Source organism: Columba livia, chromosome 5, assembly GCF_036013475.1.
Source record: "Columba livia isolate bColLiv1 breed racing homer chromosome 5, bColLiv1.pat.W.v2, whole genome shotgun sequence".
Taxonomy (NCBI): domain Eukaryota; kingdom Metazoa; phylum Chordata; class Aves; order Columbiformes; family Columbidae; genus Columba; species Columba livia.
In genome coordinates, this window is record NC_088606.1 from 54,575,572 (window position 1) to 54,590,676 (window position 15,105).

Consider the following 15,105-nt stretch of genomic DNA (forward strand, 5'->3'; position numbering starts at 1 on the left):
AAAACAAATGGACCACAGCAAATGTAAAAGGAGAACTGATGGAAAAATAGTGCTACATTAATTTTGTGGAAGAAGAGCTTTGTGTTCTCTGCACTGGATATTACACAGAGGTGCAGACAACACCAGCAGTTGGACCATTCAAATTGGGAAATTTCTAGACATCACTCTAAGCAACAGAATTAGCGTTAATGGCAGTCTCTGGACCAGTATTTTTATACACTTTTTTCCCTATAATTTTTCAATTTTCTTTAAACCTTTTATCTCTTTTCCTCCCCTGTGCGAACCTGCACCTGTTCAACGTGACCTATATGACTTTATGTTTAATGATGGGCAGTTGGCACTTGATCCAAAGGCACGTATTGCATCAGGGTGCCTCCTGTCAGCTGCCTCATGACTGCAAAGCATCACTGTGTAGCCTTTTACCAAACCAGCTGGTAGAAGTACACTTTCATTTTTCTGCAAGAAGTTATTTTTATACATGGTACCTGATTCTGCACTGAGGTGGCTACTTAATTTAGTACAGAATTGGACCTGTTACATTACTTGTCTGTGAATTAAACTTTGTAATGAGGCTGAGCTCTCTAGCCAAAATGTAGCAACATTCTCAGCCAGGAATATGGTCCTGAGGTTGGATAGAACCTGAATCGTCAGAGAAAAGTAACAATGATCATAATATATTGACTATTGTATATTGAGTGTAATAACAAAGTGTTTTATCAGCACTAGTTAAAGTGAAGACACTCCATGGAGAAGCTGGAGGTATAAATCATAGTTGTTAATGTGGGTTCTTGGGCCTGTTGGGCAGTAAAGATTTCATTCTCTTGCTGATCCACAGTGATGCAAAAAGGGAGTATTAGACAGCTATTATGTACCCAATTGCACTGTGCTTTTTGTTGGTGAATAATAAGACAGCAGCTTAGAAATTTTCATCGTAACGCAAAAGGCCAAACTTGAAGCTCTTCATTCAAGTTACTGGGAACATTCTTTTCTCTCACCATGCTAGAGTATGCCTGTGTTTTAGATAAAACTAGAAATCTTGTTTCTCTGTGCTAACACCTTTTGGTCTTTCTTCCAGACAAAAATATACAATAAAATTATGCAGCTTTCAACCTCTAACATGTCGATGGGGGAGATGACTGCAGGCCAGATCTGTAACCTGGTTGCCATAGACACAAATCAGCTGATGTGGTTCTTTTTTCTCTGCCCTAACCTTTGGGCCATGCCAGTACAGGTAAGGAGATTGAATGTGCTTTTGTTATTAATGTGCATCAGTCTGTAGTGATTGATTGCTTATGTATTTAATGAAAGCAGAGATATTAAAGAAGTTGATATTGGAATAAGATTCAAGCTGTTGATATATGTAAACATGGTGTGTAATGTGTTTCACATCTGTGAAAGGAGTCCAGATATTTAGAATTATGTTAGGGTCTTGACTACTGCCAAACATGCTTTGTATTTGTAACAAGAATTTATAGGGTGCAGCAGGTTGTGTTCTTCCAGTGCATTCATTAACTGGAATTGTATTGCAATAATTTGTCTTCTGAATCCCATCAGAAGCAAGAGAATTGACAGTTTATTAAAAAATACGATTGCTTAGAGATTATCCTTTGGACATGTGGGCTACTGCTGCCTCATGGATGACAAATTCCAGCATACGAAATTCCATGGATTCATTTGTAATAGGAAATTATTTTGCTTCTCTACTCTCTTTGTTGTCTTTGGTCTCCTGTCTCTAAATACCATTGTCATCCATTCAATCTCCTTTCCCACAACATGACATGGAACAGATCACCGTTCTGAGACATGCTCAGCTGCCTGGTGACTCCTGTTTCAATGTCCTGAAGCCTCATAGCATGTGTAATGCCCAAACAAATACAACTGTGTCGTATCAGGTCTTTAAGATGAAGAAAGCAGGGTCCTGTCTCAGAGGGTATTTTCACCATTGGTGTGAATTACTGTAAGCCTGTTCCCTTACTGAAACAGGAGTTTGTACGCTACATCCAACATTTAAAACACGGTATTTTTACCTCTTTTCTATAGATTGTGCATTGTGTCATGTGAGCTTGCAGAGCTATTGAAAAACTAATCTGATCAAAATGAATCTTTTTTTCCAGTGAGGTAGCACTTCTCTGAGTCTGTGCAGTGGTCAGTCTCACTAGATGGCCATGTGAATTATTTAAGTTTATGCCACTAAAAGGGAGACACAGAGTAGTGGGAGGTCAGGGGCTAGATCATTTTTCAAAGTTCATGCTTATGTAAACAGTGGAAAAGTGCCAATTAGTTTGGAAGTGCCAGTACTTAAACAAAACCATAGAAACTTTCTGTACTTCCATTTAGAAATTTCCTGAGAAACCTGTAAAGCACATAGTTTCATACCATATTAATACATTACCCTGCAAATCTTCCTGCGTTCTTCCAGCTATGTGGTGTATTTTTGTTAAAGAGTGCTTCAGCACAATTCTTCCTTCTTTCTTCCAACTATGCAGTGTGTTTTTGTTAAGAGTGCTTCAATGCTAAAAGTAAATACAAACAAAAGAGGTAGTGGAGTTTAAATTCACTCAGTGTTTCCTAAAATTGTCATTTAGTTCATGTCACAAGGTGGTCTGGTTCCAGCACTGCACAGAGGCTGATTTGGCTGGTGTGGAAGTCAGTAAGCTGCAAGTAATTTACTCAGCAGCTTTGCATTTTGCGTTTCCTGCTTTTGCCCCAAAATGAAATAATTTTCCTGAGACTGTTTATGGACTGCAACTGGCAGGTGATATTTCCAGTCAGTTCCTAACAGGGCTTTAGGACTGTTGCTTTCCTGTTCCTGTGTCCATCAACACCTGATACTAGTGATTTTCTTCTATAAGATGTTGAGCAGATAAGAATACTACGTTGAAAAGTTGGGGATGGGGAAGCAAAGCCAGACATTCAGGTGATTATATAAATTATATGAATGCCTTTCAAAGAGTAAAGCACTAGACTGCTGGCCATCAGGAGATCTGGATTATTTTCTGACAGCCAAGATACATATTAGAATTGAGTGGGTTTTATAGTTGTTCCTGTGGAAAAACAAGAGGTTTTGGTCAAGCTGCTACAGATCAAATGAGCAAGTCCTCCTTTGTGATGGTCTTAAAATCGTCTAAGTGTATGGTAAGCTATAGGAACTTCCTAACCTGGGAAAAAAAAACCTGATTTAACTGTTTTCCCTGAATTTGTTTCCTTCCTTACTGAGGAAAATACTGGGGAGGGGCAATGCAGGTCCTTCTGCATTATCAATGATAGTGAGTTATTGAATGCATCTTGTGTCTTCTTGTGTAGTCTCAGTCTTTGGGGACTATTTGTTCCCTGAAAAACCAATTAGTGTCCTCTTGAAATACTCTGGGAGTCTTCACACTTTTGCTATTAATATGTGTTTGAAACCTGATGCTACCATATGTCTTCTGGTATCTCTGTGGGACTGAGGAGTAGATTGCTTCTGAGACTGCAGCAGGACCTGGAGGAAGAAGCAATCTGTCTGAATCTCTGCTAAAACTCTCACTGACTCCAATGAGAGTTAGGTAATGCCTCAAATCAGGATAGTGAGCACATTAGGGTGTAAACTGTCAGCAGTTTACTGACTGATTACTTCTTTTAACTGAGTATTTAGGCCTAGGGTTTGCATTTATTCTACATGTGTTGGTGGTATATAACTATACCTGTTAAAATATTAAGCTTTAAAGTGCTTGTAGTCATATTTATGCAGGTCATAGTGTGGCTGCATTCACAGAGTATGAATGTATTTGTCTCTTTCTTGTGCAGGAGCAAATGCATTGGGGTATAGACAAGTTTTCCTGATCTACTCTGGAGAGGATTATATGTCAGTTAAAATCAGTGATTGTATACTGATAAAATGGTATTGCTGCAAGAGCTATGAGGCATTAAGAGGAGTCCACCCATTTAATGATAACATTTAGGGTCCAATTATCCCCTAGGCTTAGTCTCCATTGTAAGTCTGTTAGTAAAACAGGCTATGTGAGAGGCATGCTTTTTATAAGACCACTCTGGCAGCTCAAGGCAGAGCTTTAGCGCAACTGAGAATTAAGCCAATTTAATTGCGTGTTCTGTAACAACATTTTGCTCTAGTAAGTCGTGAACTCATAAAGATTTTCTGACAGTCTTCTGAAAATAAGATTATATTTGCATTAAAACTCACCCTGTGATGCTCCTTAGCAGATCAGGACAGTCAGTCCAAAGCATGCTCCTCTTTTATGAATGGTGCATGTGTTGCAAGGTTCAAATCAGTGAGTCCCACTGCTCACAAAGGTTTCTCCAAAACAAGTTTCCACAACATTCATTCAATACCGTGTTTATGAGGCAGTGAAAACTATTAGTGGATGCTTGAGAGATAGCTAATAAAAAGTTGAACAAGCTTCATTATTATTTAAAACATATTTTTAATTGTTTTGTAGCTCTTAACCTAACAGTCATAATTTCAGTATCTAGAGTGGATTTTGTAATTATCCTCAACTTAGGAGATGTGGCCATTCATAACGTTAGGTTTTCTATACAGTCCACACAATTTAAGCCCCATCTTTGCTCTGACTGGAGTCAATAGGAGCTTTATCATTGCCTTAAATTACTGTTTGAAGTCCATGGAAACCCATGAAAAGAGGCCTGGGGGTGTCTATCAACTGAAAGATGCCCTCAGTAGGCTTGGCTCAAACCCTGGGAGCAAAATGAGGTGCTAGAAAGGCTTTATCCCCACCCCCCTTGTTTGATATTGTGATTATTAAAAAGTCCTGTATTCTCGTATCTATGGTTCATTGGCAGGGGTAGCTTACAGTTTTAATGAAAGAACATTTGTCTCTTTCAAAACTTGCCACAAAGCAGTTTTTGGCAGAAAGTATTTGCTGTTTTCAGTAAATGATCGAGATAAAATGACCAGAGCTATTGGTGAATTTTTTGCTCATGATATATTTATCTGGCAAGTAAGACCTTTGGGATTTTGGTGAAAGGAAAGCAAATTGTGTCATTACATACATTTTAAAAATATTATCATTACCTTCTCAGAGGTTTTAATGAGAGCCTTCCCATCTGCCAGATACTGTCCTCCGGCAGTTCAGATGTTATGTACGTACTGTTTATTTTTGACTGTGTAGTGTGCAGTATGATAAATATAGAATTACTTGCAATAATTTGTACAGATTTCAGCACTTTTCAGATACAAGTATTCACATACTTAAATTGAGAATGTATTATTTTATCCCATATACAATAAATATATTTTAAAAGTTTGTCCTTATCACAATATACAAAAGATGAAAATAGTATCATTTTTAATCTATTGAAAACACAGAATTTTTATTGCAAAGACTGACTCTTTCAATAGGAGGGAGAGGAGGGCAGGGAAAAAAGCAGCTGTGAGCTAGCAACTCCCTCAGGATGCAATAGCTAGAATAGCTTTCTCCTCTTCTATGTGAGAAGCTGAGGCTCTTTCTAGAACCAGCTGGTCTTATAGTGTCCTTGACGATTAACCAGTAGTAAGGGGTCAGTGTTCCACGTGGATTTTGTAGTTTTGAACATCTCTTAACTGTGCACTGTACAATGCTTTCCTGTATTTTGTGTGCCCAGTTTGTCTGCCCATGGAGAAGCAGTTAGGAATTAGAATCTTGATCTGTAAAGACCAAGACCATTTCATGTTTTGGAAGAGAGCTCTGCCGGGGTGATCCGATTGAGGATTCCATGTTTTCCTTGGCTTCATACAGTCATGGATTTCCTGACTTCAGATGGACACAGATTGCCCACTTATTCGTCACGAAAAGATTTTTAATTTACAGTTTAACCTTTGCTTTTTCAGATTTCTGTTGTATATACAATAGGACTTGATGTTACCACGTTTCGTGAGTAAATACTGTGACTCATTTTAAGAGTCACATTTTAGTTCAGTTCATCTGCAGAGAGTCATCAAAGGATTGTTAAGAAAAAAGAAATCTATATTTTCTCTCTGTGTGCCTTAAATTTGTGAAAATGTCAAGATGGTCATGTGGAAACTAAGGACTCAATTTCTCATCATGGAAACATGCAATTCCCATAAATGTGTGTGGGAATGGATGGGTTTATGACTGAGCTTCGAAGTGATGGAAGATTATGATTCTGTGAGAGTTATGAGAGTGTGCAAATATAGCAAGAGTGGTAGATAATGATTTAAAGAAATTTCTTTTTTTTAAATTAAGGGAAATGATGTAGGAAATTAACTTTCTATCACTATGTCTTCTGATTAATCTATCAGCTTATACTGCTAAATATATTTGAGTGTCAGTGCTCCAGATTGTTCAGGAGTGAGTCATTAGAAAAGTGGTAATTACCATTGGTGGCTTGTACATCTTGTTTGTATTTATTGAGCTGCTTACAGTATCCCTTTCCACCCAGACTATGGCTCTGTAAATTCTTATTTATCCAAGGACAAATCTTTTTTCTTAAGCTGTTTCTCTAATCTTTTTTTAAGTCGTCGCCAGTCTCATACTGTGCATCCTTAAAACAATGCTTTGCAAGTTTATGGTGGAGTTTATTTGAAGTGGATGGCCTTAGTGATATGATTTATAGCATTTATTTTTTATGTACTGGTCAGCAACAATGTCATGTTAACAAGATCAGTTGTATTTTTAATAATATTTCATATTAGCTTCTATAGTAAGCAAAGCAGCATTCCTTCTTTGTGGAAGTCTTGTGTGTTGCAGACTAGTGAGTTGTGATCAAACTGGGAGATATAATTTCTTCCCTGGTGTAAAAATGCTTAAATGTCAAAGAAGAAAATAAAAATCCTAAGTCAAAGAAAATGCATGCTGTGTCATCTGGGTAGTGAGGAAAAATATTTAATAGTGACTGTAAAGGGAATATCTCAAGTTGTTACTTGGAAGTATTTTAAAATAACTTTAAAATTCTATTTAAAGTTTTTTTTATTAAGTGTATTTGTTTTTAATTAAAGTTATTTTAAATAGCCGTGAGAGTAACATTATGGAAGATACGCATATCTGTACAGCCTTCTACTGTTCATAATGGGGAGTCCATGAAATGGAAATATGCAGAATGGACAAGCTGGGAGGAACACTAGGTGGATTTATTTGGTCTTCTGACAGAATGTCCTGACTGATCAAACCCCACTGTGCAAGCGATGCACAACATACGACGTTTGGGGGTTGGGTTTGCTGCGGTGGCTGTTGGTTTTCAACATACTGTCCAGTTATGCTGTGATGGGTCTTCGTGGTGCACACACAAAGTGAAGCTGTCCCAAACCTTTCTCTCACTTTATTTTCTCCCAACAGATAATTGTAGGAGTTCTTCTGCTCTACTACCTTCTTGGAATCAGTGCTTTAATTGGAGCAGCAGTAATCATAGTCCTTGCACCTGTTCAGTACTTCGTAGCAACAAAACTCTCACAGGCCCAGAGAAGCACATTGGTAAGGGCCTTCAAACTTGTACATGGTATAAATATCACCTCTGGTAATTATGCATTGGTCTATGTTTGGAACTACAAAGCTAACAACAGAACTGATTCTCTTTTTTTTAATGTTCAAAAATGACAAATTCAACAATTTGAAAGCATGATAAGCATAAGCAGTCAAGATGCAGATTTTGGGGTTTACGTTCTTCCAACAAGTATGTGTTTCCCTACGGAAGAAAAAAGCTTAAGTTCTTTCTAACTCGCAAATATAAATGGTCATTAATCATAGATTGAAATGGCTTTATGCAGTCAGATATTGCACAAATAAATGAATCATGCAGGGCAAGCTGTCCAAGGGGAAAGGAAGTAGGACTACTGCATCCAAACTCAGACCCCAAATACATCATAGATGTGGAAGTCCATCAGACTGGTTTATTTAAATAAACTCCAGGCAGTCCTAACTCCTGCAGCATGCTCCTCAGCCAGGGAGCTTGGAGGTCTGCTAAGTCCTGAGCTGTTCCTTGATCCCTCACTTGGCTTGCCTATAATTTGAATCACCTGCACCACTGCTGAGACAGTTACGCTGGTGCATAGGAATTACCATACCAGCTGCTCTGAACCTCATCCCCACTTTCAGTGATTGTTGCATTGCCAAGGGAGCCATATGAACCTGTAAAGGACACAGACAGCTTGCTGAAATCTCTTCTGTGACAAACCACGCATGGTAATGAAAGTTATTTGCGCACCCTCCTGTGTGAAAAGTAATGCTTTCACATCAACAGCATTCACCCTTCTAGGAACGTAGACAGCATTCCTCCTCGTACCATCCAAGCAGACAGTCAGCATCACATAGATACTCCTGCAGATGGGACCAGCATGTTTTGTGCTAGAAATGTTGCCACTGTGCAACATAACACAGTACAAAGATCATTGAGCTAGCCTGAAAGCTGGAAGCAGCACAACTTCCACTTGTGCTTTACTGGGAATATAATATTACCAGTGTAATTCTGTGCCTGAGCCAGCTGGCTCTGCTCAGAGTCAAGGTTACCTACAGCAGCACAGCTTCTTGCTCATGTGGCCTCGCTGCTTTGAAACGTGGCACCGATGTTCTACATCACATTGGCTGGGCAGAGCGATGTGCCAAGTGGTAGCTTGTTGCTGTGTTCTGGTCTCTTCTGTACATCATCAATATGCTGGGCAGCAGAAGTCATGAGAGTCTGCCTTGCAAGTGATCAGAAAGCTGACAGAGGAGTAATATTTTCGGTACAAGCTATATGATTTAGGAGTGCAAGCCAACTGCCTCCTCCCTTGAGCTCTAGGGAAGCTCATATTTGTGAAAAACAGTAACAGCTGAATGGACAGAACTAGTAAAGTATACCTGACTGATTACAAGGGGCTGCATAAAGTTTTTGCGTGATCTTTATGTTTAAGGGAGAAGTACCTTAATTATACTAAGTAAACATGTATGTAAATGTTTCAGGAGTACTCCAATGAGAGGCTGAAGAAGACAAATGAGATGCTTCGAGGCATTAAGCTCCTTAAACTCTATGCTTGGGAACACATCTTTCATAGCAGCGTAGAGGAAACCAGACAAAAAGAAATGACTAGCCTCAAGTCTTTTGCCCTTTATACCTCCATATCCAGTAAGTCTTTTCTTTCATTCTGATCCATTGTTCAGCTGAAGTACTACTGCATTATTAGCTACTAATGAGCTTACCATTTCTCTGTTGAGATTGTTTCAGTTGCTTTAGGCTCTTATCCATTCTACTCACTTTCCATTTAGTCAGACTTTCCATTTAATTCAGTAGAATTTTGCCTGTATGGGAAATATGCCTAAAAGAAAGTCAAGATTAATGCTTCATAACATTAGCTTTCTGGAGAAAAGCTTTTAGGGACAAGTGTTTCACAGGCTACCTTCAGCCAGCAGTATTGCCCTATATAGCCTAATATTCAGGATGAAGCCTTTGTAGATGTTTCTTTTTCTTCTCCTCCTGCGTTTTGCACAATATAGTGTATCATAATATCTGACAGGAATTGTCTTTTAATTGAAGCTTCAATAGATGGTACTTAGACTTCCTTACTCAATTTGGATTTCTTATAAAAATAAATGATTCTTAAAAGCATTTCTGTATCCTAAAAAGGTAAAATATGAGAATCTTGGCAATTTTGTCATTCCGTATCCTGATTCTTTTGTCTCCTGTTGTCTTTCAAGCTGCTTAAAGTAATTTATCATCCTTTTTAGAAGACCTAGGGTGAATTGAACTATGTATTTATGGAGATCATATGCAATACCTGTATAATTGCTACTGTAATACTTCAGAAATAAATAGTAAAGTCATACTGAAAAATGCTGTTCATAAAACCTGGAAGATGTTAATGAAATGGGAACTTTTGGTGAGAAGATTCAAATGCCATAAGCTATCTGTACAAATACCTTATAGATTAATAAGGAAGGTTACTCCTTATGAAAATAACTTCCAGGTTACTGTTGTTTGATTTCTTTCACCCAAGAGACATGCAGCTGACTTTCTTCCCAGCCAAGTGATAACACGGGTAATGCACCCTGAGGGAAAGATCCTGATCCCACTGAATTTAACTGACATTAATTTGAGGTTTTCATTGACTTGTGAGACCAGAATTTCTCTCAGGGGGTCCTGAGCTCTCTGTGCTTGGAGAGTAGTTTCCATTCTGATGTAAAACAGAATTTAGCTGGAGTAGATTGTCTGACCAGAAACTCCATCCTACACCCAGATCAACACAGATGGGCTCCCTTTGTTTGCACTACTTCATGTGGCATTGAAATCTATTTATAGTCAGAGCCACAGGTTCAGCTGTAGGCCTGAAGGAGCTGTGGAGGCTTATTTGATTTTAAATCCTCCCTCACAGTATCATTTGTAACAGCTACAAAAAGGTGTATTCTTCCCAAGAGTACGGACTATTCTAGAAAGAAACAGTTCTAAATAAGCACTGGAGCTTCTTGAAACAATGTCTATGTTTGCATTCTTGTTTGTACTAAACCTGATATTTGTGTGTATGTAAGACACACTGAATCAGTTTCTCAGCTGGGGTAAACCAGTACAGCTTTTTAATGTTCTTGCATATCATTTTGTCTTACAAATAGTTCCTATAGTTTCAGCCTAGGAGTTCCTTGCACCCTCTGTCTTTAGCAGAACTTACACTGATCTTTACGAACTTCCACTTTAGCACACTACATGGGGAACATAAATATAGGAGAATTTGCCAGTTTTCTTACCTTAACTATCAATAGAATGATAGGCATAATTAGCACAAAGCATGTTAGCTAATATTATAGTGAAGGTGTGATTTCACAAGAGGATTGCAGACACTTCATAGAACAAAAACAAAGATTATTATTTTTTTAAATTTATTTTTTTAACTTATTGTGTTAAATAGACTCTGGAATAATTTTCTAAGTATACTTAGCTATTAGCATGAATGAAAGAGTGTGGTTGGACCTGCTTCTGTTAAGGAGGAATAGATTTGCTTTGGATTGCAGAAAATATACCTACAAGTTTCAGGGTAATAGTTGCTAGACCACAAGAAAATTCCATTTCAAGACCGCATGGAAATTGGATTTCATCTGCCTCACCCCTGTGCCTGGATCCAGTTTATACATATATGGAATTGTTCATGTGTACTAAAAGAGCTATTATAGACATTAACTCTCCCTATAATTTTAATGAAATGTACCCACCAGAATCAAAGCTGGGTTGTAAAGTTGGTAGTGACACTTTTTGAGTTTTGACGGTGAATTCTTTAACTGTAGCAAAGAAGATTCCTATGTAGCTTTTTTCCTACTCATTAGTAAGATAGATTATCCTATGTTCAGTTTTACAGGATTTAATATACACTATATATTCAGGAAAGACAGAGACTAAAGAAATGAATTTTTGCCTGATCTGTCAGAAGCAAAATAACTCCAGGCTTTCTCACATGAAAGTAACAGTAGTTACTATCCTAAAATATTCAGAAACAACTGAAAATGTTTTTTCCAGTTTTCAATCTGCCTCTTTCCAGTAACAAAGTACTTTTCACCCAGTGTAATTAAACCAAAAGTCTTAGCTGCAAACTAAATTTATGTTAGAAAACATTTTATTATTCTGGACATTCTGGCATAACTGGAAAAATAAAAATAAAATTACCAAATTCTAATGTCTCAATAAGCCCTTATTTGTTTGCTTGAAAGAAGGTGTTTGAAGTCCTTAGATGTACCGGTACTTTCACAGAACAGCAAAATTCAGATTGACTTCTTGTGAGCCACCAAGTGACCCTAGCTGCCTTAACTGCAGCGGGCTTTGCCAACCCTACAGTATATTTAATCTGTCCAGGTTTGCATTTGACAGGTGTGATCTCATCCTGTAGGCAGCAGAAAAGCAGGATCCATCTCTGAGAAGTTTATCAGCTTTGCTAGGTTCCCTCGTCAGATTCATTCATAAAAGCAAACTCGTGTACTACAGCAGTCTCAAAGGCAAATTGCAGATGCAGGGATTTAATAGAATTAAGTAGTCCATAGATGCAGGCAGTGAGCTTCACTTTTTCAAGTTTTCTGTGCTGTAACTACCTCAGGTTTATACAAAGTGGGAAAACTGGGCAGGAAGTAGAATCATTAAGAATCTGTATTCCAACACAGAACAGCACATTTTCCTCAGAATTTTTTTTTTTCCCCCAGACGTGAAGGAATAAACCATGCATGTCAAGGCTTTAATGCATATTTGTCTTTCAAAGGCTAAGCTTTTATTTTGGTAATATATAAAGAAATATATCTGTATTTTCAAGCACTCTCCTATGTCAAGGAATTAGAGCTACATGAAATAACACAGCTATTTTATTCATGCTGGAGTACAGAGTTTACAAGTATGTCACAGGATTCATTAAAGAACTAAATGTAGGGAAAAGGAATGTGTGACAGGATGTTAAGTTCTTCAGGGGTTTTATGCCCAGAAAAGGATGGCCAAGAGTCAACCAGAAGCATTGGTGGGTCAAATGGTGATACTCTACTTCAGGTGCAGTGACTGGGGAATGCTTTTACTGCCTGAACATTTGCTGTACCTAGTAGGAGAAAAAGATCAGGCACAGTTTAAACAAAAAGTAAGTGGCTGGCCACTTTCTTTTTGGTTACATGTGTACTGATAATTTAATTATATTTTTAGCTATAGATTCTATTATTTCCCTCTATTGTTTGCTTCATGAAACAAAACTGAGCAAATGTCAAAATGAAGAGTGATATCCTCAGGTTGCAAAAGAGGGGACAGACGTGGGGTAAAACTGTAGCTCTGGTTCTGACTCAAGCTCCCAGATGGATAACTGTTTATTTTTTATTGCATTCTTAACCCATTTTCCTGCCCCATCTAAAAGAGATCCCTATACAGAAATGGTATTTGCTTGCTTTTCTCCATCTATGTGTTTAATAACCCCTGAATGCTATAGCGTATGAGTTGCTACGGTGAGGGAGTCCGGAGCACCAAGACAGACACTGCTCGAGGTCAGGGAGGAAACTGGTTCATTGTTTGCATTTTAATAACTCAGGGCACAGGTGAAATCAAAGCTGTACCACATTTAAATGCCCTCAGAACCTGTATCAAGCTCCCAAGAACATTCACAAAGGAGCCAAGCTTGCCAAAGAAGCAGTGATTATGAGTAAGTCCTCTATAAGAATAAACCGAGTCAATGATACAGTGCAGGGTTGCAAATCTTTCTGTACACTTTGAAGTGCATCCTGAAACCTGAGGGGAGCACAAAGCCCCGTACCTCAGAAGTGGTGCCCCAGGGGCAGTCACACCTTGCTGCAGGTGCTGGTGGCTCTCCCAGGAGGTCGTGCCACTGGGCTGCAGGCTGGGGCAGAGCTGGGAGTGCAGCCAGCGGCAGGGCTGTCCCAGCACTCTGACCTGGGCAGCCTCTGCTGGGACACCTTTCCTCTCACTGTCAGGTATTCCAGTTGCCTGTCAGACCTGTCACCAGCTCGGCCTTTCTGCCTGTTGTGGGCTGAGGACCTGCAGCTTCCCTCGCCTGAACTGCCTGTGAGCTGGCTGCGGCTCAGGAGCAGTACCTGAGTCACCAGCGCACTGCTGGGTTCTGTCTGTTCTGGTGACATGAAGGGAAGTAAACTGTAGGCATTTAAAAACGATGTACTGATGCCTGTATATAGTTGTGCATTTTATCCTATCTTAAGCATACAGGATACCATTGTAAATGAGTGCTACTAGTATTTTAACATTTAGCATGTCTGAATGGAAATTGTTGCTAAAAGTTCCTACATGTTTTCCTTCACAGTTTTTATGAATGCAGCAATACCGATTGCAGCTGTACTTATAGTAAGTATGGACTTTTCTAAGTAGTGTTAATTACAACTGCATTTTTAAGTATAAGCGATGTGGAAATGAGGAAGAAGGAGTTCAGCATGCAAACCTGCTACACATTTGCAATTCTTCTGGGAAAGAATGGACAAAGGCCACTTGTCAACTGTGGCCAGAAGCAGCCAGGAATACACCGTATGCTGCACTGTCCCAAACTGTTAGTAATCTATAAATTAAGATTCCAGAAATGAAATGCTTATGAAAAATGAAATTTTTGTGCATTTCCTTCTTTATGGCAAAACACTGATGATGATGATGTCTGTATCTTTGTAGACATTTGTAGTCCATGCTCATCTGACAAGAAAGGCTGACTTCTCCCCATCCGTGGCATTTGCCTCCATCTCCTTGTTTCATATTCTTGTGTCTCCATTGTTCCTGCTCTCCAGTGTGGTTAGATCCACTGTCAAAGCATTAGTAAGGTGAGAACTGTAAAATTAATAACTTTGTTACCACCTCCCTGACTTTTAAGAATATGTCTAATGCTCATTTTTGAAATGTAAGTTTAGAAATACGTTGTGATTGTTTATCTGTTGTTGTTGTAAATTGCTTCTCAATTTTTTACCTTGCATGGTTCCCTTGGTTTTGTACCATGTGGGCCAAGTTCTTAGCTGATAGAATTGTCACAACCAATATTTTGTGGTCCACAGCTAGTACTTCATTGTGTAGAATGAGTTGAGCTATTAATATATTGGTACTGTATGCAACATATATGTGGTAACAAGAAAGGAAGTGAAAATGTACCGAAGATTGAATTTGGTAAATCACCCAAATGTTTCTCTCCGTCAAGGATGTAGAATTGAAAAATGTAATCACAGGAGCACAAGTATTTCACTGTGTATCACTTGTCCTCATTGATTAAATTTTACTCTCTTACGAACATGTTAGTCTGAGTGTTTGAAAACTGAAATATCAGTGAGTAGAAATGATATTTCACTGGGAGTTTTGAGTATCAACTTGTGTAAAAACCCCTTAATTTTTTCATCTGTGGTGTAATTCTACCTGACTGATTGAGGAGGAAGAGAGAGTTTGGGCTTCTTACTTTATTAGGATGTCCTTGTGGCCTCCAATATAGCTGTCCTAAGAGATTGTCTAAACTATGGCGCAGATATTGGACACCAGCCCTTGCTTAATTGCCTTTGTGTCACTTTGGAGATGGAAAGGAGACTACAGCAGGAGGCTGAAATTGGCCTCACTGTTTTAAGATTCCCTGACAATACAAAGTCACAGCTGTGTCCCGTCTCCTAACAAGCGTGAAATCTGAGCACATCAGTGGCTGGCATGAAGTGTTTTGCAGCCGCTGTGGTAGTCCCTAGAGTCATGGCAAGA

General features: G+C 38.7%; 1 protein-coding gene across 5 annotated transcripts in view; it reads left to right on the top strand.

Moving 5' to 3' along the window:
• Nucleotides 1-15,105, top strand: part of ABCC8 (ATP binding cassette subfamily C member 8) — a 79,619-nt gene that overhangs the window by 19,682 nt on the left and 44,832 nt on the right. For all 5 annotated transcript variants that reach the window (XR_010473268.1, XR_010473267.1, XM_065066101.1 and 2 more), the window contains 5 exons: nt 1,076-1,231; nt 7,287-7,421; nt 8,886-9,048; nt 13,697-13,737; nt 14,053-14,198. Coding sequence is in view for 3 of the 5 variants with exons in the window: in XM_065066101.1 (XP_064922173.1) it covers nt 1,076-1,231; nt 7,287-7,421; nt 8,886-9,048; nt 13,697-13,737; nt 14,053-14,198 (641 nt within the window). In the remaining 2 variants the exon portion in view is untranslated. The remainder of the gene's footprint in view (nt 1-1,075; nt 1,232-7,286; nt 7,422-8,885; nt 9,049-13,696; nt 13,738-14,052; nt 14,199-15,105) is intronic.